This window comes from Chiloscyllium plagiosum, chromosome 21 (genome assembly GCF_004010195.1).
Source record: "Chiloscyllium plagiosum isolate BGI_BamShark_2017 chromosome 21, ASM401019v2, whole genome shotgun sequence".
Taxonomy (NCBI): Eukaryota; Metazoa; Chordata; class Chondrichthyes; order Orectolobiformes; family Hemiscylliidae; genus Chiloscyllium; species Chiloscyllium plagiosum.
The window spans coordinates 5,003,466-5,029,912 of NC_057730.1; the positions used below are offsets into that span (position 1 = coordinate 5,003,466).

Sequence of the window (26,447 nt, forward strand, 5' to 3'; positions counted from 1 at the left end):
AAATTGCGGTCTTTAAAGAAGGAGGCCATCTGGTGTGTTTTATGGTGGAACCGCTCCTCCTGGGAGTTGATACGGCGGAGGCGGAGGAATTGGGGATACGGGATGGCATTTTTGCAAGAGGTAGGGTGGGAAGAGGTGTAATCCAGGTAGCTGTGGGAGTCGGTGGGTTTGTAGAAGATGTCAGTGTCAAATCGGTCGTCACCTCTTCCTTTTGTAAAGTCTAGTCCGTTATATTGATAGATATAAGGAATAGGAGATCCCACTATGCCAACTTAGTTCAATATGATACTTACCACCAGGGTGATCAATTGGGGAATCAAGGATTTCAGGGAAATGCAGGCGTGTGGATGTGAGGAGTATCAGATCAACCATGATCACACTGAGTGGGGGAGCACACTAAAGGGGCTGAACAGCTACTCCTATTCCTAATTCTTAAGAGTCTTATCCTAAAGTAATTCTTGCACCAATTTCTTTATCGGGCTCCAAGACCTGTACATTCCAATTTGATTTCTAACAACAGGAGCCCAAATGATTAGTGAGAAGTTCAGTGCATTTCTACTGATGTAGAATTAACCAGTCCTCGAGTCCTATGGTTTAGTTTAACATTTCGAAAATACAGGTAGCTCTCCTATAACATGGTAGTTGCGTTCCCGTGTGATACTGTGTTATAGAAAGTCGGGCAACATAAATAATGGGGCTTATGGGAAAAACAGGGATGGGGGCAAACCACCAAAAGTATTAGTAAAGATCAAAAGAAAATTAGTTAGCTAAACACAAATGATAGTACAATTTAAGTAAATCATTAAAATATATGATTTAATGAAATAACACAATAAGTTAACACTTTAACACTAAAATCACTGACTACAGCACTGACTACCTTTCAAAAAGCTGTTCACCAGAAAGCGCGGGAACTGATTGACCACGTGATGCCAACACGGAATTCTTCTAAACATAAACTACAACTCCCAGTTTCAAGCTAAGTTTCATGGCTTGCAGAGCTGATTGCATTCCTGGTTTAGCTGAACACTGAATTTCCATTTTGCAGTCAGAGGATCTTGAGGCTGGGTTTTGCTGTTCAGCTAGTGCCAGGGATGAAATCATGCAGCAGTGAACAGTTCACTTTATATAAACAAAAATTCATAACTTGCCAATTGTGTTTAATAAACGCATGTTATAGGAGAACTATCTGTATGGTGAAACGGTGACACAATGGTAATTTCACTGGCCTATTAACCCAGGTGCCCTGGCTGATGTTTTGTGGCTGTGAATTTACTGTTCCAGCTGTGGAATTTAATTAAATCAATTAAGTGATAATATTGATCAATCAATTGAATTCTCCATTAAAAACATTATGGGGGTTACCATTGACCAGAAACGGAGATGGACTAAGCACATGAAAACAATGGCTACAAGAGCAGGCCAGAGGCTAGGAATCTGGTGGCAAGTAACTCACTTCCAGACTCCCCAAAGCATGTCCACCATCTACAAGTCAGAAGTCAGAAGTGTGGTGGAATACTCCTCACTTGCCTGTATGAGCACAGCTCCAACAACACTCAAGAAGCTTGTCACCATCCAGGTCAAAACAGCCCGCTTGATTGGCACTACATCCACAAGTATTCACTCTGTCCACCACCACTCAGTAGCAGCAGCAGCCTGTTCTGCAGAAATTCACCCAATAGACAGCACTTTCCAAACTAACGATCACCACCATCGAGAAGGACAAGGGCAGCAGATACACGGGAACACCAGCACTTGCAATTCCCCTCCAAGCCACTCATCATCCTGACTTGCAAATATATCACCATTTCTTCAGAGTCACTGGGTCAAAATTCAAAAATTCCCTCCCTAAGGGCATTGTGGGTCTGAGCACATGGATGGCAGCGGTTCAACATGGCAGCTCACCACCAGCTTCTGAAGGACAGCCAGGAATAGATAATAAATGTTGACCCAGTCAGCGATGCCTACATCCCACCAGCAAATTCAAAAAAGTGCTGGCCTTGCTATCAATGCCTAGAATCCCACAAATGAAGTACAAATAAAATGGTTCAAAAAGAAGGACCAGTACATTTACAGTACAATACATGAATTGTGAAGGCAGAGTGCAGCCTTTAAAGAGAAGGGAAAGTAGACCATTACTAACCTTTAAATAAGTGGTGCTGGGTGTGTGAATATGGATCCTTCCCTCCATTTTATTGCCTTTGTTTTTATAATAGGTGGAGATGACTAAATTCTTCACGAATACAGCTTTTGCTGCTGTTATTTCCACACTTGCTTGGTAAGCACGAATGTGAGGTTGATTCAGTTTATGCAAAGTATGAAGGTAGAGCCAAGGCGTATCTAGCTTCAACGAACCTTGTCAGAAATTAGGAAACAAAGTTCTACAAATGGCTGCTAACAACAATTCAACAGGCAGGATTTAACAAGTACAGTTTTTAACTTGTTCACTTTTTCTCTGAACATTATAAATACCACCCCAGATCTACATGTCCCAAGTCCTTTTCTGTACACCCATCTTTCCCAGCTCCCCGTCTTGCTGCATTGTGCACATCTCTAGTTCCCAGTTATTTTGCCTCTGTTTATATGTTTCTCCTCCTGCTGACCCACAAGTAAACCTTTCCAAGACTTTATTAAGAAACATGGACCTGTTGCCTGGAGACTGGGAGGCCATGTCTGGGCTTGAAGTTCCAGTAAACACATCCCAGTGAAGTCAATATGATGCAACACTGTAGATAAAGTTAAGCCCTCACACCTCAAGGGGAGGTAGGCCTTCTTGTACGTGATTTGAGTCTGGTATAAACAGTGGATTGTGGGGATGTCAAGCATAAACCTATCTGCATCTGACCACTTCAGCGTCTGTACTTTCACTGAATCCCTACAGTGTGGCCCGTCAATTCTGCACCAACCCTCCGAAGAGCATCCACCCAATCCCTGGATCCCTGCATTAATATTGGCTAATCTACCCAGCCTGAACATCTCTGGACACTGAGGCAATTTAGTCTGGCCAATCCACCTAGCCAGCACATCTTTGGATTGCGGGTGGAAACCAGAGCAAACCCATGCAGACATGGGAAGAAAGTGCAAACTCCACACCTTCAGTTGCCCAAGGATAGAATCAAACCGGGGTCCCTGGCACTGTGAGGGAGCAGTGCTAACCACTGAGCCACCCTTTGCTCCCAGATGGTGAGCAACGTTCACTCTAAATTCTCGGCCCTGTTCGTGGCATGGTATGGTCCTTTTAAAATTGCCCCACCTACCCACATGCTGGGACACATTCTTGTGCATGGTCAGTTTGTCCTCTGAGTTGCAGTATGGTGATAATGAAGGCTGCAAAATAAGCTTTTTGATATTACATGCTGGTCAACGCCTCATGTACAAGAAAATCTGTAACATTTAGGACTACACAGGATGTATGGCACAAACTCAGGTCATTCAGCCCAACCAGTCCTTGTTGATGTTCACGCTACACTTGTGCCTCCTTCTGAATGGATCATTGTCACTCTCTGTCCCCTTCTCCTTCACAACCCGTTGTCTAGTTTCCCTTTCAATATCTTTACACTACTTCCTTCAATCATTCCTTGAGGTAGTAGGTTCCAGAAAACCCAACCTTTAGGTGACAAGTTTCTCCTGAATTCCTTGTGCGATTTCTGGATTACTAATATCTAATATTGTTGATCTCTAAATTCCACAAAAGGGAGCTTTCCTTTTGTAAGCACTCTGTCAAAACCTTCCATAATTTTCAAGACCCCTTTTTGGTCGTCCCCTCAATCTTGTCTTCTCTAGGAAGAGGAGACCCAATTTGCCAATCCATTCTGGAAGTGACTCCATACCCACACATTTCTGGTATCATCCTTTACATCTTCTGTGGTTTTGACTTCTTTCACTTTTCCACAGTGCACTCATAGAATGAATTCAAGATGGAACCGTTCCAAACTGAGTAATACTGAGAAAAGGAATGATTGCAAGTGGTTGATGAAATATTACTCCGGTGCTGTAAGTCAGATAACTTCCACAGCATTTTCCAATTTTCTTGTTACTATTCTTGTAGTAAATTCTGCTCTGGATGAAAGTGAAACAAAGCCCGTGTCTTGGACTAGCTTGAAATGAAGAGCATAATTCATAGTCTCCATTCTCCGGTTTCACCAGTGAAGGTGGGCATATTTCACCCACTTCTCCAGTTTTGTCATATTTTCCCCCTGTTAACGTCCCTTCTATGAGACTAATAGTGGGAAATCAACCTGTTTGTAACTCCCCGTCCAAATCAGACATTATAACACCAAAATTAAGGCACAGAATGAGAACTTTTGGCCCATTCAGTCTTTTGTAGAGAATCTGAAAACCAACATGCATCAATATTTGCATCACTTGGATTAAAAACAAGAACTAAAAGAAATCAAAATCTAAAATAAACTGAATAAAATTCTGATCATTAAGTTGAAGGACAACATGCCAATAAAATGCATTGTTGCTAGGTCTTCCTACCTTCCCATTTCTTTAGGTTAGGTTTTGATGTATCCTTCCATTGAATTCCTGCCTGGAATGGGGTCTTGTCATTGTACACCACTTTAGCATGTGTGTTGCTTTCAGTGTAGCCCTCCAGTGAATGGGAATGCTGCAGTTGGGTCTTGTAGTTTATTTGCTTCTCTGGAATTTGCAAGGTGAACTGGATAATGGTAAATTAGTTTGAAACTATTAAATTACCACTTAAAGAACTAGAGACATTGACACTTAAAAAGCAATTCATCATTCAGTAACCAGTTGAAAGGACTAACATCAATCTCAACAAACTCGCTTATTTATACAGAATTTGCTTTTAAGAAAAGAGACAGATTGTCCAAAATGCAAGATCGTCAGGACACAGGTTGCAAGAATATCAAATTACAAAAGGTACAACAATTTATTGGTCAGAGTATTGAGTACGAGAGTTGGGAGGTCATGTTGCGGCTGTACAGGACATTGGTGAGGCCACTTTTGGAATATTGCCTGCAATTCTGGTCTCCTTCCTATCAAAGGATGCTGTGAAACTTGAAAGGTTTCAGAAAAAATTCACAAGGATGTTGCCAGGGTTGGAGGATTTGAGCTTTACGGAGAGGTTGAATAGACTAGGGCTGTTTTCACTGGAATGTCGGAGGCTGAGGGGTGACCTTACAGAGGTTTACAAAATCATGAGAGGCATGGATAGAGCAAATAGGCAAAGTCCTTTCCCTGGGGTGGGGGAGTCCAGAAATAGAGGGCATAGGTTCGGGGTGAGAGGGGAAAGATGTGAGAGAGATCTGTGGGGCAACTTTTTCGTGCAGAGCTGGCACATATATGGAATGAGCTGCCAGAGGATGTGGTGGAGGCTGGTACAATTGCAACAGGCATCTGGATATGAACAGGAAGGGTTTGGAGGGATATGGGCCAAGTGCTGGCAGGTGGGACTAGATTGGGTTGGGATATCTGGTGGCATGGACGGGTTGGACTGAAGGGTCTGTTTCCATGCTGTACATCTCCATGACTTCTATGACACTAACTATGCTGCATAATAAGAGGGCCCTGACTGGTTGGTAAGCAGACTAAGATTGGTAGGGGTGTTGCCATGGGGAACACAGCAGGCAACAATAAATAGCCAAGCTTTTGGTTAAATTCAAATTAGGCAAGTTGAGTCTGTTAGGTCCAGGTACTGCCATGGGTATGCATGCTGTCCCTCCAAGAGAGCTGGTGTTTCTTCTTTGTGAAGAATATTCTCTTTTCTTATTTCTGACGATAATCTTAAATTGATGAACTCTGTCATTTACTCACCTCATCAATACTCTTCAATACAGGGACTCACAACCCTCCAACATAGAGAATTCCATGGCTTCATAACCCGGAGGGGGGAGGGGCAACGTGAACGCAATGTAGATTTAACCCCAATCCCAGACCCCTTATCCTGAGAGTGTGTCTTTAGGTTGTTGGATTTCCCTCGCATCAGAAACAACATCCATCCTGTCAAAGTCCTTCTGGGGCTTTTACGTCTCTCAAGATTGCCTCTCATTCTTCTAAACTCCAAAGAACGTAGGTTCAAGTTACATCAGGAAAGGTAGCTAGGTGAGGTTCTAATTCATTTCTCAAGTCACACTTTAATTAACTCACTTCCTGTCTCCTCCATGCCTGTCCATCCTCTGTAAGGCACAAATCAGGACAGTAATGGAATACTTCCCACTTGTTTGAGTCAATGTAGTTGCAACAACACTCAAGATACTAACTTGCAGGGCCAAGCAGCCACTTAATTGGCACCACATCCACAAGCATCCACTCCCTCCACCACCAATGCTCAGTAGCAGCAATGTGTACCGTCTACACAATACCTTTAGAAATTAACTAACTCTCCCTTGAAATCAGTGACCTATTTTCTAGAAGGACAAGGGCACCAGATCCATGGAAACACTACCACCTGCAAATTACCCTCCAAGCCACTCACTATACTGACTTGGAAATATATCATCGTTCCTTCAGTGTCGCTGGGTCAAAATCATGAAACTCCCTCTGAAACATGTCCCCACAGCTCAGGGACTGCAATGGTTCAAGAAGGCAGCCCCTTGTCAAGGACTTCTAGGGATGGGCTATAAATGCCAATGACACCCATTAGCCAGGAATGGATAAGCAAAAAACAAGTATTAACCAAATTCCACTATGAATAAACAGTAAATGGAAACAAACAATCCTTCTATCTATTTGTGAATGATAACTCACTTCAGGAAGTCGAACAAGATCAGGATGTTGGGTTAAAGCATCTGGAGACTGCTGCTCCTCTCAATGGGATCAGTGAAAGAACAAACATAAGTTGTATATTGCTAGCTACGACCTTTTTCTTTTAAGAATGCAACTAACTCTCCAAAACCCCAATTTCCAATTTGAGAAGATTGATGCCAATGGACTTACCTCCATGAAGTAATTTGTTAGACTGAGGCTGGAGTCATTCTTGAAGAGCTGTGTGATGAAAATTTTCTTCCTGTTATTAATTTCATCCCAGTGCTTTCCATAATTGATTGCAAGCTGTGTGTGCGTCCGTGACTCACTTTCCTCATGTTGTAGATGAAGCTGTCAGGATGCACAGATATTCACAATTGAGTACAAAACAGCTGAGGAGCTCTTGTGGAGTGGTGGGTACTTATCCCTGCCTCTGAGCCATCACCTCTGGGGTTCCAGACCCACTCCAAGACTTGACAGCAATGGAAGGTGTATGTGTAATGGGGCGAAACAGGTTTCATAGAACCACAAATCCTTCCAACACACACCAATGGGGGTCAGCAAGTGCAGGAGAGATTCCTGGTTAGCTGTGTGATAGAGAGAATATTGGGTGTTCTACCATCACTGCTCGCAGTTCCAGGCCACAATGTGGATGAGGAGGTGAACCAAGACTCCAATTGATCATTAACACCTCATCGCCATGATACATCGAAGTGACATTCAACCCAGAAAATGACCATTCAGCCCAAGAAACCCATGTCACCATTTACATTCTACTCGAGTCACCTCCCAGTCTTTCTTATCTAACTCTAGCAGTGTAAGCCTCTATTCTCTTTTACCTTGTATCCTTATTTAGCCTCCTTTTTATGCATCTGTGTTGTTTAACAATAACTTTTATTTATATAGCACTTTTAAGGTAATAAAATGTTTCAAGGTGCATCACAGGAGCATTATAAAATAAGGATGATACTGAGCATTTTGAGGGGGTATTGGGTCAGGTGACTGAAATCTTGGTTAAAGAGGTACGTTTTAAGGAGTCTTAAAGGAGGCGGAGAGATTTAGGGCGAGAATTCCAGAGCTTGGGCATCCAGACAACTGAGGAAATGGCCACCAAAGATGGAATGATTATGATTTGCAAATTGGAGGAGCACAAATATCTCGGAGGGTTGTAGGGCAGAGGAGATTACAGAGATAACATAGAAACACCAAAATTAGGCGGAGTTAGCCAATCAGCCCCTCGAGCCTGCTCCACCATTCAATATGATCACAGTCGTTCCCACTTTCACCCCATACTCTCAGATCCCTTTAACCTTAAGAATTGTATCTAACTCCTGCTTGAAAACATTCAAATGTTTTAGCCTCGACCACTTTCTATGGCAAAGAATTCCACAGGCTCCCCTCTCTGGGTGAATTTGTCTCTCCAAATCTCAGTCCTAAATGGCCTACTCCATATCCTTAGTCTGTGACCCCTGGTTCCAGACTGCCCAGTCTTTAGGAACAGCCTTCCGGTGTTTACCCTGTCCAGTCCTTTTGGAATTTTATCAATTTATAGATGGGGACAGGGAAGGACTTAAAAACCATGGTGAGAATTTTAAGATGGAGGCTCTGCTTGTCTGGGGGCTAAAGTAGGTGAGCAAGTTCAGGGAGTGAACGGGAGAAAGGGAGTTACTGTGACAGAATGTGGGAAACCAGCCAGGGTTGGATTGGAATAGTTGCAAATTGCGAGAGTAAAAATATTTCTCAAAAGTGACATCCAGAAAAAAAAGTCACTATTTTGATCATTTGCTTGGAGCTGTGAAGGTACAGAGATCTTTCCAAAGTGGAGGGCAGCAGAAAGTGGGCGGCACGGTGGCACAGTGGTTAGCACTGCTGCCTCACAGTGCCGGAGACCCGGGTTTAATTCCCGCCTCAGGCGACTAACTGTGTGGAGTTTGCACGTTCTCCCAGTGTCTGCGTGGGTTTCCTCCGGGTGCTCCAGTTTCCTCCCACAATCGAAAGATGTGAATTGGCCATGCTAAATTGCCCGTAGTGTTAGGTAAAGGGGTAAATGTAGGGGTATGGGTGGGTTGCGCTTCGGCGGGTCGGTGTGGACTTGTTGGGCCGAATTCCTGTTTCCACACTGTAATGTAATGTAAAAGTGGGGATCAACCTGGGCATACCTGAATGATAGATGGCACAGATTGGGTTGCTGTCATGATACAGTGTGTGTGAGAAATGGTACATGACAGATAAACAGAGCATGACGACAGCTGATCTGCCAGCAGCAGGAGCAGCAGCAGCAGTCAAGCCTAGAAAAATGAAAGTCACCCCAAATTATTCCCGGTGGTAGCGAACTCAACATTCTCATCCCTTTCTGGGTAAAGACATGTTTTTCTTGATCCCTTAGCTGAATTTCCACAAGAGTGGAAACTGTCAGCTTTTTCATCAAAGCTTTCCTCAGTTTTAATGGCATCCATTTAGAATCATACAGCATGGAAACACCCTCAGTCCAGCCAGACCATGCCGACCATAATCCCAAGCTAAACTAGTCCCACCTGCCTGCACTTGGCCCTTATCTCTCCAAACATTTCTTATTCATGTACTTATCCAAATGCCTTTTAAATGTTGTAACTGCACTCGTATCCACCACTTCCTCTGGGAGTTCATTCCACACAAAAAAAACACTCAGTCCGTTTTAAATCTTTCTCCTCTCACCTTAAAAATATGCCCCCTAATCTTGAAATCCGTCATCCTAGGGAAGACACCTGCCATTCACCTTATCTATACTCTTCATTGTTTTAGAAAAGGTTATATAAAGTCACCTCTCAACCTCCTACACTTCAGAGAAAAAAGTCACCCCCTAAGTTTGTTCATTCTTTATTGCACCTGAAAGCTGTGTAAATGCTACTTTCCCATTCCACTCTCAACTATATCTGATATATGTCTATGTCAGAGATATCCTACTGGCATTTCCCACTCAAATAAATTTCAGTCTTTCATTGCAGGATTACATTCACTGATAGTGCACAGCAGAATAATTTTCCATTCAAAATATTTATGGTTTTAATAACTTATTGGGGCTTGTATCCAAATCTCCGCAGCACTGCTAGTATATAGCAATGTATATAGCAATATAGTAAGTCAAACACTACAGAGCTAGAGTTTAACATCACTGAATGCTCAGGATGCAGTGGTCATGTCTCTGGCCTAGTAACCCTGAGTCTCAGACTAACGTTCTGGGGACATAAGTTCAACTCCCACTACGGCAGACGGTGAAATTTGAAGTGAATAAGAAACCTGGAATGAAAAGCTAACCCAATGTAGTTACTGTCGATTGTTGTAAAGACCCACCTGGTTCACTCATGCCTTTTAAAGGAAGGAAATCTGCCATCCTTACCTGATCTGTGACTCCAGACCCACATGAATTATCAACTGCTCTCTGGGCAATTAAGGATTGGCAATAAATACTGGCCCAGCCACTTCCTAATTTCTCTTACAAGAAATCAAGCTGGAAATGTTAGGAGGAGGAAGATTGGAGGCTGACAAAGGGATATTGCAGGAAGCTCGAGGGGAGGTTAGTGTTCACCTTGGTAGGGATATTGCGGTGGCAAAAATGGCATTGAGGAGGTGACAAAGCAGATAAAGGTCAGCTCTTAGTGAAACAGGAAAATAAGCTTTTGTAAAACTTGGTTCCTTGAGTACAGGAGTTGGGACATTATATTGATGACATTGGTGAGGCCGCTCCTGGAGTACTGTGTGCAGTTCTGATCGTCTTTTTATAAGAAGGGTATTATTGATAAGAAGGGTATTATTGATAAGAAGGGTATTATTAAGGTGGAGGGGATTCAGAATAGATTTACCAGAATGTTGCTATGAATGGAGGGTTTGAGTTAGGAGAGGTTGGTTAGGCTGGGACTTTTTTCACTAGAGTGCAGGATGTTTATAAAATAGAAGTTTATAAAATCATGGTGCGCATAGATAAGGTATTTTTTTTCCGAAGGGAGGGGAATTTCAAGCCTAGAGAGCATGTTTTTAAGGTGAAGTGGAGAAAGATTTGAAAAAGACATGAGGATTTTTTTTTAAAACACAGAGTAGCTTGTATGTGGAATGACCTTCCACAGGAATTGGTGGATGCAGGTAGAGTTACAATGTTTAAAAGACATTTGGATAAGTACATGAATAGAAAATGTTTCGAGGGATATGGGCCAAGTGCAGGCAGGTGGGACTAGTTTAGTTTGGGATATCTGGTAAGCATGCACTGGTTAGACTGTTTCTGTGCTGCATGATTTTGTAACTCCACAACTAGCCAATGAGTGGGATCGCATTGCTCAGAATTCAACAACAAACTACGTTTATATAGTGTTGTAATAAAGTGTGACTGCAGTAACACTACTCTAACAATAGCTACTCAGCATAAGAAGCTGCGTCGTAATCATGTCGGAGGGAATCTGAGAGAGGAAACAATGGCTCTCAGCTTGGGTTTCGTAATCCTGTGATCAACACGGATTACTTTCAAAGGATCACTGCCTCCAGCCAGATCTCTTCCGAAGAGTAAGCCAACCTAGATTGAGAACAATAGGTTGTGAGCAGCAGTGATGCCAGTCTATCAAAGTTCCCAAGAGGTCAGGTGGAAGTAAAAATATCAACTGGCGCCTGATCAGACAAAATCGACCCAACTTGTACGAAGGAGACATCCCTTTAATTAGTCACAGTCATACAGCAGAGGAGCTGACCCTTCAGTCTAACCAGTCTTTGCCGACCTTGTCCCCAAACTAAACAAATACCACGAAAATGCAGTACCATTTGCCTGTGTTTGGCTCATATCCCTCCAAACGTTTCCTATTCATGAACTTATCCAAATGTCTCTTAAATGCTGTAACTGTACCTGCATCTATCACTTTCTCTGGCAGTTCATTCCACATTTGAGCCAATCTGCGTGAAAAAAGTTGCCCCCTCATGCCCTTCTTAAATCTTTCTCCTCTCACCTTCAAAATATGGCCCCTAGTTGTAACTCCCCCACCCTATGGAAAAGACCCCTGTCATTCATCTTACCTATACCCCTCATGATTTTATCAACCCCAATCAGGTCCCCCCTCACCCTCCTACACTCCGGTGTAAAATGTCCCTACCTTTCCGATCTATTTTTATACTTCAAACTTTACTACCGAATCCTGACTTATTGTTAACATTAAATAACTGGGAGAAACTGAGGACTGCAAATGCTGGTCCTACCCAAAATATTGACTTTCTTGCTCCTCGGATGCTGCCTGACCTGCTGTGCTTTTCCAGCGCCAACATTAAAATAACTGACAGAGTTTATCATGTTTACAGTTAGGTATTAGATTAAATCACCCAAAAAACTTCATCAAGTGTCAATAAATATTTAGTGTTTGGATAACCATGGAGCATTCAGTCCAGTATGGTGGGCAAGGGAGGCCCATTGTAATATAGCTATATGAGCCACTTGCCATATTGGACCCTTGGGCCTCAGTTTTGCTCTTTAAAGTATTTGATCAAATTTCTGGACCCATTTTTCTACAACAGTCACGAAGCTTTGGGTTAGTTGGGTTGCTGTGTTGGTTAGTTCTAATACACTTAAGCCTGGCACTTTGCTTGCAGCTAAGTAAGAGGGTATATCACAGCCCAAGGGACAATTGTGTTTTGGATGGACAAGTACCATCCATCATCTACAACGTGTGCCTGGATTGCTGATGAAATATAATGAAGAATAGTGCAGGTTACAGTTGTGTTTTATTGAAGCATATTTTCAGGTAAGGATTAATAACAGAATTATGGAGAAAGCAATCCATTGGTTTGGCACAACATCCACAAACGTTCACTCCCTCCACCACAGTAGCAGCACTACCATCTACACAATGCACTGCAAAAATATACCAAGGCCCTTCTGATACCAACTTCCAAACCCATGACCACTTTCATCAAGAACAACATGGGTAGCAGATACATTGGAACCATCTGCAAGTTCCCCTCCAAGCCACTTACCAGCTGGACTCAGAAACATATTGCTATTCCTTCTGTGTCATAGGAACGTAGGAACAGGAATAGGCCATTCAGTCCATCAAGCCTGCTCTGCCACTCAATAAGATCACGGCTGATCAGTGGCCTAATTCCATATGCCTGCCTTTGGCCTATTCCTCTTGATACCCTTATTTAATTTTTAAAAAGTCTATCTCAGATTTAAATGTAATACTGATTAGCACTGATAGCTTTTTAAGGAAGAGAGTTTCAAACCTCCTCTACACTTTGTGTGAAAGTGTTTTCTAACATCTCTCCTGACTGGCCTGGCTCCAATTCTTAGATCATGGCCCCAGTTCTAGAAATCTTCAACCAGTGAAAATAGTTTATTTCCCATCTTTCCCTGTTAATAATCTGAAGACCTTGACTGAATCACCCCTTAACCTTCTAAATTCTAAGGCCTAACTGTCTAATCTCTCCTCATAACATAACCCCTTGTAAACTTGCAGTGAACTCCCTCCAGGACAAAAGCGTCCTTCCTCCGATGTAGAGCCCAGATCTGCTTACAGCAGTCTAAGAGGGGATTAACTAGGGTTTTCTATAACTGCAGCAGAATGTCTGTACCCTTACATTCCTAGTCCTTTAGAAATGAAGGCCATTGTTCTACTAGCTGTCTAGACTATTTTCTGCATCTGTTCACGGTATGTTAAAGAGCAATGCATTTGAATAACCAAATCTCATTGGTCATCTTTTGCCTTCTAAAAAATACCTAACCTATGTTGATTCAAAATAGATAACCACACACTTCGTTATATTAAAATCCATCTGCCACAACCTTGCCCTTTCACCAAACCTATCAATGTCCTGTTCTAATGTTATGCTGCTGTCAACACTGTATACAATGCCATCCAATTTTGTGTTGTCAGCAATTTTGGACATTTGACTTTTTATACCATTAACCAAGTTGTTGATGAATATTCCGAGCAATTGAGGCCCCAATACAGATCCCTGTAGGCCACCAGTCACATCCTGCCAATTTGAGTACTTACACATCATTCCAACAGTTTCTTGCTACTCACATCCACTTTCTATTCATGTCAGCAATTTAACCTAAATTCCATGGGCCTCCACCTTAGCAAACAGTCTCTCATGTGAGACTTTATCAAAACCCTTCTGGAGGTCCATATAGTCAACATCCACCAACTTACCTCTGTCAACCCACTTTATAACCTCTTCAAAAAAACTCTGAGATTTGTCAGGCATGACCAATCCTTCATGAATCCACGCTGATCCTTCTTGCAGTTACACTATAACAATGTTAAGCTAACTGGACTGTGGTTCCCCTCTGTTACCCTTTCCTAAAGAGTGGAGCGACATGAACAAATTTCCCAATCCAGAGGTACAACTCCTGAATCCAGGAAATTCTGAAAGATTGATTAGGGTATCAACAATGTGCTCTCCTACCTCCTTTAACACGCGAGAATGGAAACCATAAGATCCTGGACATTAATCGCTCTTCACTTCCATTAATTTCTCCATGATCGATGATTTACTTCAGCTCATCTTATTTAGACCCTGTCTCTGATCCTCTTAATTTCTTTGAGGCTTCCTGCAAGCTATTCTCCTTTACCGCTGCGAATACTGAAGCAAAATAACATATGCTATTTCCGATTGGTCATTGACAATCTCGTCAGTGGGCCTACAGTACTCTTATCAGCCACTTTCCGTTTAGGTAATTCTAAAATCTCCTCTTATTGTCTTTTATGGCCCTTGCAAGTTTCCTTTCATAATCCTTTATAGCTGACCTTGTAAACTGCTTTGTGGCCCTTTGTATTTGTCCCATTCTGTGGGATTTGCACTGTTCTTTGCATTTTATAGGTCCTTTCTGTTAATTTTATGTTATGGTTGAAACTTTATTGCTGGAACAGCACAGCAGGTCAGGCAGCATCCAGGGAACAGGAGAGCACAGCAGGTCAGGCAGCATCCAGGGAACAGGAGATTCGACGATTCGGGCACAGGTCCTTCTTAGATGCCCTTGGCTTTCTTTTTGTGAGGTGCAGCTTTTCTTCCTTGTGGGTACAAACTGCTTTTGAATAGCATTAAACATTTCTTTGAACACCCTCCACTGTCCCTCCATTGTTTTAACAATTAGCACAGTTTCCCACTTTACTGTGGACAGACTCTGCTTCAACCCAACTAAAGCCTGTCCTACTTAAATCCAAAATTCTACTGTTTGATCTTTGCTTACCTCCTATGTGATACTTGATCATATTACGATCACTATTTGACAAATGCTCACCAAACAACCAGGTCACTAATTAAATCAGGCTCATTGCTCATTACAAAATCCAATATTGCTTGCTCCCTTTCTGCATCCAAGATATATTGCCATAGGAAACGATCTTGGACACAATCTAGAAATTCACAACCTTTCTGGCTGTCTTTCCCAATCTATATGAAGATTAAAATTCCCAATTCATACTATTCAACCTTTGCAACATAATTGCCTAATTTCAGCATTTATACAATCTACCACTTTTGAGCTGTGACCAGATGGTCCATATCTGACACCTATTGTGGTTTTACAGTTCCTCATTTCCACACTCCACTGGGTGCTTTTCCTTCATTATGTCCTCCCTCATTATAGAGTGACTCTGTTTCTAATCAGTAATGCTACTCCACCCCCTCTGCAGATTTCTCCTCCATCTTGTAAACCTTAGCATCGGTATATTTAGTACCCAGTCTCCAGCATCTGTTGCTGGGTCAAAATCCTGGAACTCCCTCCGTGACAACCCTATGGGTCCACCGAATCTCCAAGGAGACTCAGGCTGTTCAAGAAGGCAACTCACCACTGACCTCTCAAGGGCAAGTAGGAACAGTCAAGAAATGCTGGTTCAGCCAGTGATACCAACATCCCGTTCACAAATTTAAGAAAAGACTTTGCCAGAATTGTAAGCAGTAGACTGTCGGCCCTATTGGCTTAACATTATGACACATTTTGCAGTGTTGAAGCTGAGATTTGGGTTTCAAGCCCAAGGTCTTGCAGTTATGTTTGGTTCTTCCAGTCCCTCATCACAGTTTCAGTAGGGGACCAGTGAATCCATTTGGGAAGTTACAATTCTACACTCTGCTGTGATTTTAGCTTGGCTTTCATGGACAGGACAGTGACCACGTGACCCGTGAGGTTCCCCTGGGTCCCTCTTGATAGAAGAAGTCAGGTCACAGGAATAGCTGATAACGCTGTGTCTGGGGATCTATTTTGTGTTAAAAAACCCTAAAATGTGACAAATCCCTGTATAGTTCTGCAATTTACTGGAGCAATATAGCTCACAGCAGATCTGAAGTTTGCCTTCACCCCTTAGCCCAAATGTCTTAGCATTGCTGAAAATACAAGCTGATAGTAGCCCACGTCGGAAACAGAATTTTGGAGACCAATGGGAGCAAGAGAGTATCTCTTTAACTAATGTGATGTAAGTATAAAGATATTAGTATTGTTAAATCAAGCATGGAAAGAGAAACAAAGAAAAGAAGAATATGTTAAGGAGGAGAAAAAGAGGCAAAAGAATCATAAAATCCCTACAGTGTGGAATCAGGTCATTTGGCTCAACAAGTCTCACCAAATCTTCAAAATGCATCCCACCCAGACTCCACCCCCAACACTATTCCTGTAACCTGCCATTTCCCATGGCTAACCCACCTAACCTATATATCTCTGGACACTATGGGCAATTTAGCACGGCCAATCCACCTGACCTGCACATATCTGGATAGTGGGTGAAAACCAGAGCACCAGGTGAAAACCAGAGCACCCAGAGGAAACCCACGCAGACACGGGGAAACGTGCACACTCCACATAGACCTAAGACTGGAATTGAACCCAGGTCCCTGGTGGTGTGAGGCAGCAGCGCTAACCACGGAGGATAAAAATTACAACTTCAAACTTCACATTCCACAAAACTCCCATGGTACAAGAGTGAAAATTTTGGCACTTACACTTGCTCACTTTGTAGTCCGCATTAGTTTTGATTGCCAATCATTTGCAATTATCACATTGTTAAAAATGGAACTTAGCTCATTAATTTTGTGTCTTGTGGTTAATGTGCAAATGCAGCAACTTATGGGAATCACTGGGATGTTTGGAGTGAGAATGAAGGAAGGCCAGAGCAGCTCAAATCAACTCGCAGCCTTTTGGCTATTGACAATTCACAGGTCATCATTTTTAACAGCGTCATCATTTGCATATCGTTATGACTTTAGAAACTTCCAGCTTGACTCAACAATGACAACTTGGCCTGATCTTAATGTGTAGAACACGGCTGATTGTTTGGAAGTCTCCTACCCCAGCTGCTTGTTCAGCATAGAGCCAGAGCAAAACTGCAGCAGAGAAAGAGACCAATCAGCCCATCGGGTCTGTGCTGGCTGAATAAACTAGCCACCTATTTAAATCCCACTTTCCCAACACATGGCCTGAGGCCTTGCACATTACAGTGCATCAGATGCTGGTCCAGGTTCCTTTTAAATGAGTTGAGGGTTTCCACCTCAGCCACCAACTGGACATGAATTCCAGCTAAAAAATTTCTCATATTGCCGCTAATCCTTCAACTGATCATCTTCAATGTGTGCTCCTGTCAACTGATCACTCCGCTGGTGGGCAAGGGAAACAGGTCTTGCTTGTTCACTCTGTCCAAGCTCCTCATTATTTTGTACATCTTTATTAAGTTTCTGCTCCATTCTAAGGAAAACAGCCTGAGGATACCCGCCAACAACAAGCGATAATAATCAACTTCTATATCTGCCCCATGTCTGCCACCTCTCTGAAACTGAACCATAAACTGAAGATCAAGCTGCTCCTAACACAGGAACATTGCCATGAAGCTGAAAAGCTACCCCAGTACTTCTGTGCAACTCAGACTCCCTACTGTGTGGAAGCAGGACATTCGACCCAATGAGTCTGCACTAGCCCTCCAAAGAGCATCCCATCCCCTTCTATCCAACCCTGTATCTGCATCTACACATCCCTGGACACCATGGGCAATTTAGCATGGCCAATCCACCTAACCTGCACATCTTTGGACTGTGAAAGGAAACCAGAGCACCCGGAACAGAGACGGGGAGAATGTGCAAACTCCACCTAAGGCTGGAATCGAACCAGAGTCCCTGACACTGTGAGGCAGCAGTGCTAACCACTGAGCCACTGTGCCGCCCTGAACCACCAGTGTCTCACTCCTTTAACATCTTAACAGATTAATTTTCAGAGCAGACCAAGCAAGATACCTTATGGTTATAGGACATAATCTGAGTGCAGTGAAACTCGTGTTGCACTTGGAGTTTGTGTGTTTCCGTAGGGCTCATCTCTCTCTTCATCTTCTGAGCCATGTTGCACTCATGCCGAAGATTCAGGGCATCATCTTAGCAAAACAGAAAGAAATAAACACACAACTTAGTAAAACTATTTTTAAAAATTGAGTCTTTCGCATTGCCTGCTGATATAACTCCTGAGGAGTTTCGTTTGCAAAGATGTTTAAGTTTCGCTAATACTGGCATTATCAAACTTCTATTGGAGTTTTGCTTTTGAAAATACAAACTAACGTATGTGTAATACAAACATAAGATCAGGAGTAGGCCATTCAACTCTTTGACCCTGCCCTGCCATTCAATAAGATGACAGGCTGATCTGATAACTCCACAATCTGATTATGTGGTCAGCATGGTGGCTCAGTGTTTAGCACTGCAGCTTCACAGCACCAGGGACCGAGGGCGACTGGGTCTCATTCTCTCCATGTCTACATGGGTTTCCTCCAGATGCTCCGGTTTCTTCCCGCAGTCCAAAGATGTGCTGGTCAGGTGAATTGGTTGTGCTAAACTGCCCATACTGTTAGGTGCATTAGCCAGGGGTAATTATAGGGTAGGGGAATGGGTCTGGATTGGTTACTCTTCAGAGGGTCAGTGTGGACTTATTGGGCTAAAAGACGTGTTTCCATATCTGTACGAAGCCAAATCAATAGATACATTTAAAGAAATACTGAAACTCTTCAACAATTATTTCAACGTTAAAACAAATAAAATTCTTGAAACTGTAAGGGTTACCGAAGAATGCAGTATCCAGGGGAATCAAGAGATGACTTAGTTAATGATCTGTCCAAGACTAGTGGAGGGGTATGACTATGGAGACTTAAAAAGTAAGAATGCCTAAGAGACTGAATTGTTATAGGCCTTACTGAAATTCCTAAAGGGAGAAAATCAAACTTAGCACAGATCATCAAAAACCATTCAATTTTTTTTTTAAGGTGAAGAACTATAAAAGTGTTAAGTCAATAAAAAGTGCAGGACAGACACCAGACACAAACCAATGCTGTGAAACAAAGAAACCTCACAGATACAAACAATGCCCAACTATTAAAACCAAATATTAACAATGGGGTCACTTTCAGAAAATGTGCTGAAGCCGGACCCAGCCACAGAAAAGCAAAAGACCAAAGAACTACCTACACAACTGAGGTAAATGATACAGAACAATCTGCAGTTGAAGGCAATGCTAAAGCTTTCTTGGAGAAATAGGGAGCCCAGACCAAAGATTTTAGCAAATTGAAATTTATAAAAATGGACATCTCACAAATTTCAAATGAGACACTGGAACAAGTTCCACAATATTATCACATGGTGCGCTTTCGAGCGGGACTAGCTACCTATAGCTGACAGAAGTACAACTACACCATCCAGGGCATTGTAATTAATATTCAAGATGCGCTGCAAGCAACTCTCTAAATAGGGGAATGTCAAACACTAGAAAACCTTCATAACCAGGAATTCAGACTCCTGAGTTGAAAAGAATGTATTGACCTCAATCGCATTCACAAAGCGGAAGCTGTTAAACCACAAAAAGGAAATGAATACCTAGTTGAAGATATGTTCCATACAACTCCATGGCAACCACCAGACTACTGCTAAGAAATAAATTATCTTCTCGAGCGGGGAAATGTTCTCCATGAAAGAAATCTAGGTCAGAAAGAACTATGGACTCAGACCATCAGGAAGCAGGTCCCAAACAAATACCTTCTACTCAACAAACTACCAATCTTCCAAGTCTGAAGAGAGAACAGTGAAACTTCCAGATTATCTGAATTTGTAAAGTCAAAGATTTGAGAGAGATGAAATTAATTTTGTAACAAATGTGTAACAAAAATAGTTCTCAGTAAAATGCTTGTTGTATATTGAATATTGCTTTGAAAGGCTTCATACAGATTGAGTGCCATGAGCACCAGTTCTTGTGACAATATCTTGAGGGTTTGGACTTGGGAGGGGGCAACTTAAGATCTTGAAGCAGTTAGAGTTAAGAACAGGTGGTCCTTAAAGTCTCTGTATTAATGTATACAATATCTTTGCAACCTGTAAGTTGTTGTAGAGATGCAATAAGTATATTGTGTTTACTATAAGAGACTGACAGGGGAGGGAAAAGCCTAGCGGTATTATTGCTGGACTGTTAATTCAGAGACCCAGGCAGATGGTGAAATTTTAATTCATTAAGCATCTAGAATTAAGAATCTCACGATGACCATGAATCCATGAAACTGCCATCCTTATGTGGTTTGGCCTACATGTGACTCCCGACTAATTTCAATGTGGTTGACTCTCAACTGCCCTCTGGGCAATTAGGGATGGGCAATAAATGCTGGCCCAGCCAACGACACCCTCATCCAGTGAATGAATTTTTTTTAAAAAGTCTCGTTGGAATGGGAAGTGGCTCTGCTTATACATATTAAACCAAATGGGGCATTGGAAAAATGTTTCTCCAGGAAATATTGGTGGCAACACACTCAGTATGCTGTATACCCTCAGCACAATAACAACCTGTACTAGGCACGTTGCAGGCCTCAAACCGTATCTGTGCTCGGTACCTTATTTTATTCCCTAATAGGCCATCAGTAAATGACAATTTTTTACAATATTGATCATTTTTGTAGTGATTGTAAGTAAAACTAGTTTCATATCTCCAGAGTTATGAACTGAATTCAATTCCAACAGCACTCCCCCCCTCTGGATGACTAATCCAATGATATTACCACCACCCAACCCGGGACTGATAGAGCCAATGTGATGAGGCCTATCCCTTTTCCCTTTGTGACCAGGGGTGTAATGTTTGCATTTCTCCATCTTTTCTCTGGCACCACTTAAGAGGAGGTTTGGACCGTGATAGCCAGATCTTCTTCCTCTGTTCGTCCTTACTATCCTTGGTGTAACTCATCCAGATGCAGATGATGTTTCAACTTTAAGGACTGCCAACTTTTAATTATCTCGCCTTTACCTGCTAAAAATAGAAGTGGGTGCCACTGGTTGGGACACTCTTGCCGATCCTTAGTTGCCCTTCAGAAGGTGAAAGTGAGTAACCTTCTTGAACAGCTGTAGTCAAGATAAAGGTGGTGTCCACCACCACCAACATTCACATTACATAGTACCTCAGTCATATAGCAACTACACCATACACCAAACCCCACAAGATTCAATGGTGCATAACGGTGCTTAAGGACAGCACAAAAACTCAGCAACATCACTGAGAGGGGCTAATATGTAAAAGAGTACTCTTTAAAAGTGGTACTCTGATTATGAGAATCCTCAAGTCACTGCACAAGAGTGAGAATGATTCTACACGAGGGATTTAAGCTGCAAAATTGGATTAGAGGGGCTGTGGGTTGTTCGCCTTCAGAGTAAGAGCAATTTGGTAGGGAGTTATGTACAAGATTAGCATTTTATATATAATAAAACAAGGAAATGTTCTTTCCATTAGTTCCAAAAAAGGCAAATGGAACAGAAGTTTAAAGTATTGGGCAAAGTTTTGACTTTAGACAGCAAGTATGTCTGGATGTCTGCTGAGTGACCATAATTAAGGCCTAGCCGCAATGTTCCACTGCTCCTCCCTCGAAAGTCAGTCAAGTGACCAACACTAAGTGTCTAGGAGTTGCAGACAGAATGTATATGCAGACATTCCCCATTGTGACTCAGCTTTTAGGAGAGGCCAACAAGAAACATGAAGAAACAGATGGTGGACAAGGACAATGTTAAAGCAGCCAAAAGCTGTGCAATTTTTGCTACAACATCTGCTTCAAATTGGAGTGTGTTTTAAGAGAGAATAAACTAACAGCAGCAGGGGGCTTGGGCATCAGGTTTATTCTCCACTGGATCCCCTGAAGGGCAACATTAGGTTCAGTCTATCACAGAACCGGGATTCTGTTGTTCCATCTCTGTCACCCCTTGCCAGAGTACCATGCAATTTCGTTGAGATAAGATATTCAGTCTCAACTGTGCAACAGGCAACATGCAACAATATTAATGAGTGAGAAATTTCCAGTAATTAATGTTGGAGCATGAAACTGGGAGATGAATTTCCCTGATTTAGCTCATATTCAACTGGGTGTCACGTTGGAAGTGGATGGAGAAATTCCTGCTCCTCGGATGCTGCCTGACCTGCTGTGCTTTTCCAGCATGACTCTGATCTAAACTCTGGTTTCCAGCATCTGCAGTCCTCACTTTTGTCCAGAATTTAAGGAACTACTTAAAAGGTACTTAAAAGTTGGCAGCCCTTAAAGTAGAAAGATCATCTACATCTGGATGAGTTGCACCAAGGATATTAAGGGTGGATAGAGGAAGAGGATCTGGCTATCATGTTCTAACCCTTTTTGGAGTGGTGCCGAAGGACTGGGGCAGCATGAAGATGCAGTGGTTAACACTGCTACCTCATAGCATCAGGGATCCAGGTTCAATTCCACTCTTGGGTAACCAGCTGTGTGGAGTTTGCACATTCTCCCCGTGTCTGCATGGATTTCCTTCGGGTGCTCTGGTTTCCTCTCACTATTCAAAGATGTGCAGGTTAGGTGGACTGGCTGCACTAAATTGCTCTTAGTGTCCAGGGATGTGCAGACTAGGTAGATTAGTCATGGGAAAAGCAGAGTTACAGGGGGGTAGGGTTTATGGTGGTGGTGGCGGCAGCGGGGTGGATCTGGATAGGAGGCTATTGAAGGGTTAGTTGGGCGGAATGGCCTGCTTCCACACTATAGGGGCTCTATGGAGAACATACAAACATTTCACCCCTGCTCTCAAACAGGGAAAGGGGTAACCCTGATCACACTAGCTCTATCATCCAAAGGTGGTAATGGCACTAGATTAATAATCCAGAGGTTCGGATTTAGGTTCAGAAGGCGGGGGCGGGGAGGCGGGTGCACAGTTCAAATCCCACCATGGCAGCTGGTGGAATTTAATTCAGGTCATAAATCCAGGGATATGAAAATAGTCTTAGTTAAGGTAACTATGACAATGACTATTGATTGTTGTTAAAAAAAACTGTCATTTAACGATGGCCTTTAGGAAAGGAAATCCTACCAACCTGACCTGGTCTGGTTTACATGTAACTCCAGACCCACAGCAATGCAGTTAACCCTTAACTGCTCCCTGCAATAGCCTAGCAAGCCACTCAGTTCAAGGGAACTTCAGATGAGCAATAAATGCCAGTAAAATCAACATCCCATGAATGATGAGAAAAGAAAGTCCATTTCCACAGGTGGGGCATCTCTATAGTGACAATAATCTGGGCCAACATTAACCGTCACTTGGAAAAATATGGATTCATAACTGAAAGCCTGCATGGATTTGATCAAGGTAAATTGAGTTCGATTAACTTGATGAATTGACAGAGAGGGTTCATGAGGCCAGTGGAGCTGAAATTTTATACATGGACATCCAAAAAGCTTTTGATACAGTGCCACATAATGGAACAATCAGCAACACTGATAACAAGAATCAGACAGTGACAGCTTGGATCCTCATTGTCTCAGGGACAAAAGCAGAGAGAAGTGGTGAACAGCTGTCCATCAGATTTGAGGGAATTATCTCCAGGGAGGCCATTTTGATATCTGTGAATGCCGTTAAATTGGAGATATGGTTTGAAGGTGACATCAGGCTCAGAGATGCAGTGAAAATTAAGCAGGATAAGAACAAGTTTCAAAGGGATGGAAACTGGTAAATAGGCAGACACACAACAGATGAATTTGAATGGTGAGAAATACTAAATGATTTACTCTGGTAAGGTAAATAAAGTCCAACATTAGACACAAAATGGGGCAATTTGATAGAAATCTTGATCAAAATTTTGGGTTTATCCCACAAGACTTTGAAGGTGACAGAATACAATGAGAAGATTGTTACTAACATAGATGGCTATAGCTTTCGAGTAGAGAGGCTTTTTATTGGTTATTTCTACCATTTATAACTGATACAGTAAAAACGAGACAGCGTTCCTCCAGGACCGAGGGTGCTACATACACAGCACAATCGTACATGGCATAAAGTGCATAAGTAGTGCAAAACACACAAGTTATACTAAATGATTTACCCTGGTAAGGTAAATAAAGTCCAACAAGGGGCGGCACGGTGGCACAGTGGTTAGCACTGCTGCCTCACAGCGCCAGAGACCCGGGTTCAATTCCCACCTCAGGCGACTGACTGTGTGGAGTTTGAACGTTCTCCCCATGTCTGCGTGGGTTTCCCTTGGGTGCTCCGGTTTCCTGCCACAGTCCAAAGATGTGCGGGTCAGGTGAATTGGCCATGCTAAATTGCCTGTAGTGTTAGGTAAGGGGTAAATGTAGGGGTATGGGTGGGTTGCGCTTCGGCCGGTCGGTGTGGACTTGTTGGGCCGAAGGGCCTGTTTCCACACTGTAAGTAATCTAATCTAATCTAATCTTATAGTGCAATAGAAGAATGATAAATAATAGACATTTTTCAAGCAGCAATTCGAAGTTGCAAATAATCCCAAATGGGAAAGAGTCTGGTCATAGAGTCATAGAGATGTACAGCAAGATGGCTACGGGGAGGAAACTGTTGCACAGTCTGGCCGTGAGACCCCGAATGCTCCCATATCTTCTGCCAGACGACAGGAAGAGGAGTGTGAGTGAGGGGTGTTTGGGGTCTTTAACAATGCTCTGAGCCTTTCAGATGCAGCGTGTGGAGTAAATGTCTGTAATGGAGTGAAGAGGGACCCTGATAATGTTCTCATTTGCCTTTCCCATCCGTTGCAGGGTCGTGTGAGCCAAGACAGTGCAGCTTTACAATAAAACACTGCCTGGAATACCGTACTCAGTGCTAGACACCAAACTTTGGGAAGTTTGTCAAAGTCTTGGGGAAGTGACAGAGGAGCTTTACTGAGCATCAATCTCTTCGGTTACATCCTCAAAAAAAATCCCTTCACCCCAAGAGGAACATAACACCTTGAACTTTCGTTATGTCACTTTTGAAAGCCTCCCATTTGCCAGTTGCCCTTTTATCTGCGAATAGTCTACTCTAACAACTCTTGAAAGTTTCTGTCTCATATCATCAAAATTTGCCTTACTCCAGTTAACAGCGTTAACTTTTATATGAAGCCTATCTTTTTCCATAACTATTTTAAAACTAACAGAATTATGATCACGGGTCCCAAAGTGCTCCCCTACTAACACTTGTCACTTACCCTGCCTTACTTCCTAAGAAGGTCAAGTATGTTCCTTCTCCAGGAGGTACTTTATCTACATGCTGATAAAGAAAATTTTCTTGAACACATTGAACAAATTCCTCACCATTCACGCCCCAAACTCTATGGCAGTCCCAGTCAATGTTTGGCAAGTTAAAATTCCCTACTATTACAATCCTATTATTCTTACATATATCTGGGATCTCTCTATATATTTGTTCCTCAATCTCCCTCTGACTATTCAGGGGGTCTACAGCAGTATCCCAAAGTGATTATCCCCTTCTTATTTCTGAGCTCCACCGATATAGCTTCATAGGATATTTCTGAGGGATCATCCAAAGTTACAGCAGTATTGTTTTCCTTCATCAAAACAGCCACAGCCCCCTCCTCTAAACCCAGAACATTGAGTTGGCAGTGCTGTCACCCCCTCAGCCATGTTTCTGTAATAGTTATGACACCCCAGTCCCATATTCCCACACATGCCATGAACTCATCTGCCATACCTGTAAGACCCCTTGCATTGAAATAAATGCAGTTTAATTAATCAGAATTATCTCGTTCTCAGACTTGCTCTTGTCTGCTTTTTCTAATTAAGTTGACTTTCAACCCTCTCTACTATATAGAATCTCCCTACCTCACCTTTCTATTAGTTTAAAGGCTCCCAAATCTCCTCACCAAGATATAGGTCCTCTTCCAGTTCAGGTGAAACCTGTCCCTTTTGAACAGATCTTTTCTGCCCCAGAAGATATCCCAATGAGTCCAAAAATCTGAATCCCTGCCCTATCTCCTCAGCCATTGGTTTATCTGCTCCATCACCTTATTCCTACTCTCTGGAGCACGTGGCACCGGCAATAATCCAGAGATTTCTATCTTTGAGGTTCTGCTGTATAATATCCGACTTAATTTTCTATATTCGCTCTACAAAGCCTCAACCCTTCCCCTAATTCTTACTGATATGTACAGCCAACTCTGGCTTCTCACACTCCCCTTTGGCAATATGTTGCAACCGTTTTGAGACGTCCTTGACCCTGGGATCAGGGAGGCAGCATACTATCCTGAATTCTTGCTCATGACTACAGAATCTCCTGTCTGTGCCCCTGACAGGAGAGACCCTATAGCAATTACTCTTCTAGATCTTGATAAACAGCATTTAACAGAAGATTCAGGTAATCAATCCAAGATAGAGGACAGGAAACAATTGTGACTGCAAGAGCTGCTCCTTTTTTGAGGTACTTCAGGTGTTGGAGGTGATTTCCTCAAATTCCAGGAGGAGCAATTCTGTTTTAGATGC

General features: G+C 42.5%; 1 protein-coding gene across 2 annotated transcripts in view; it reads right to left on the bottom strand.

Moving 5' to 3' along the window:
- Positions 1–26,447, bottom strand: part of LOC122560484 — a 429,307-nt gene that overhangs the window by 189,586 nt on the left and 213,274 nt on the right. For both annotated transcript variants that reach the window (XM_043711128.1, XM_043711129.1), the window contains exons 26-29: positions 17,941–18,074; positions 6,904–7,062; positions 4,483–4,663; positions 2,144–2,355 (exon numbers count right to left, since the gene is read on the bottom strand). In XM_043711128.1, coding sequence (XP_043567063.1) covers positions 2,144–2,355; positions 4,483–4,663; positions 6,904–7,062; positions 17,941–18,074 — 686 coding nt within the window. The remainder of the gene's footprint in view (positions 1–2,143; positions 2,356–4,482; positions 4,664–6,903; positions 7,063–17,940; positions 18,075–26,447) is intronic.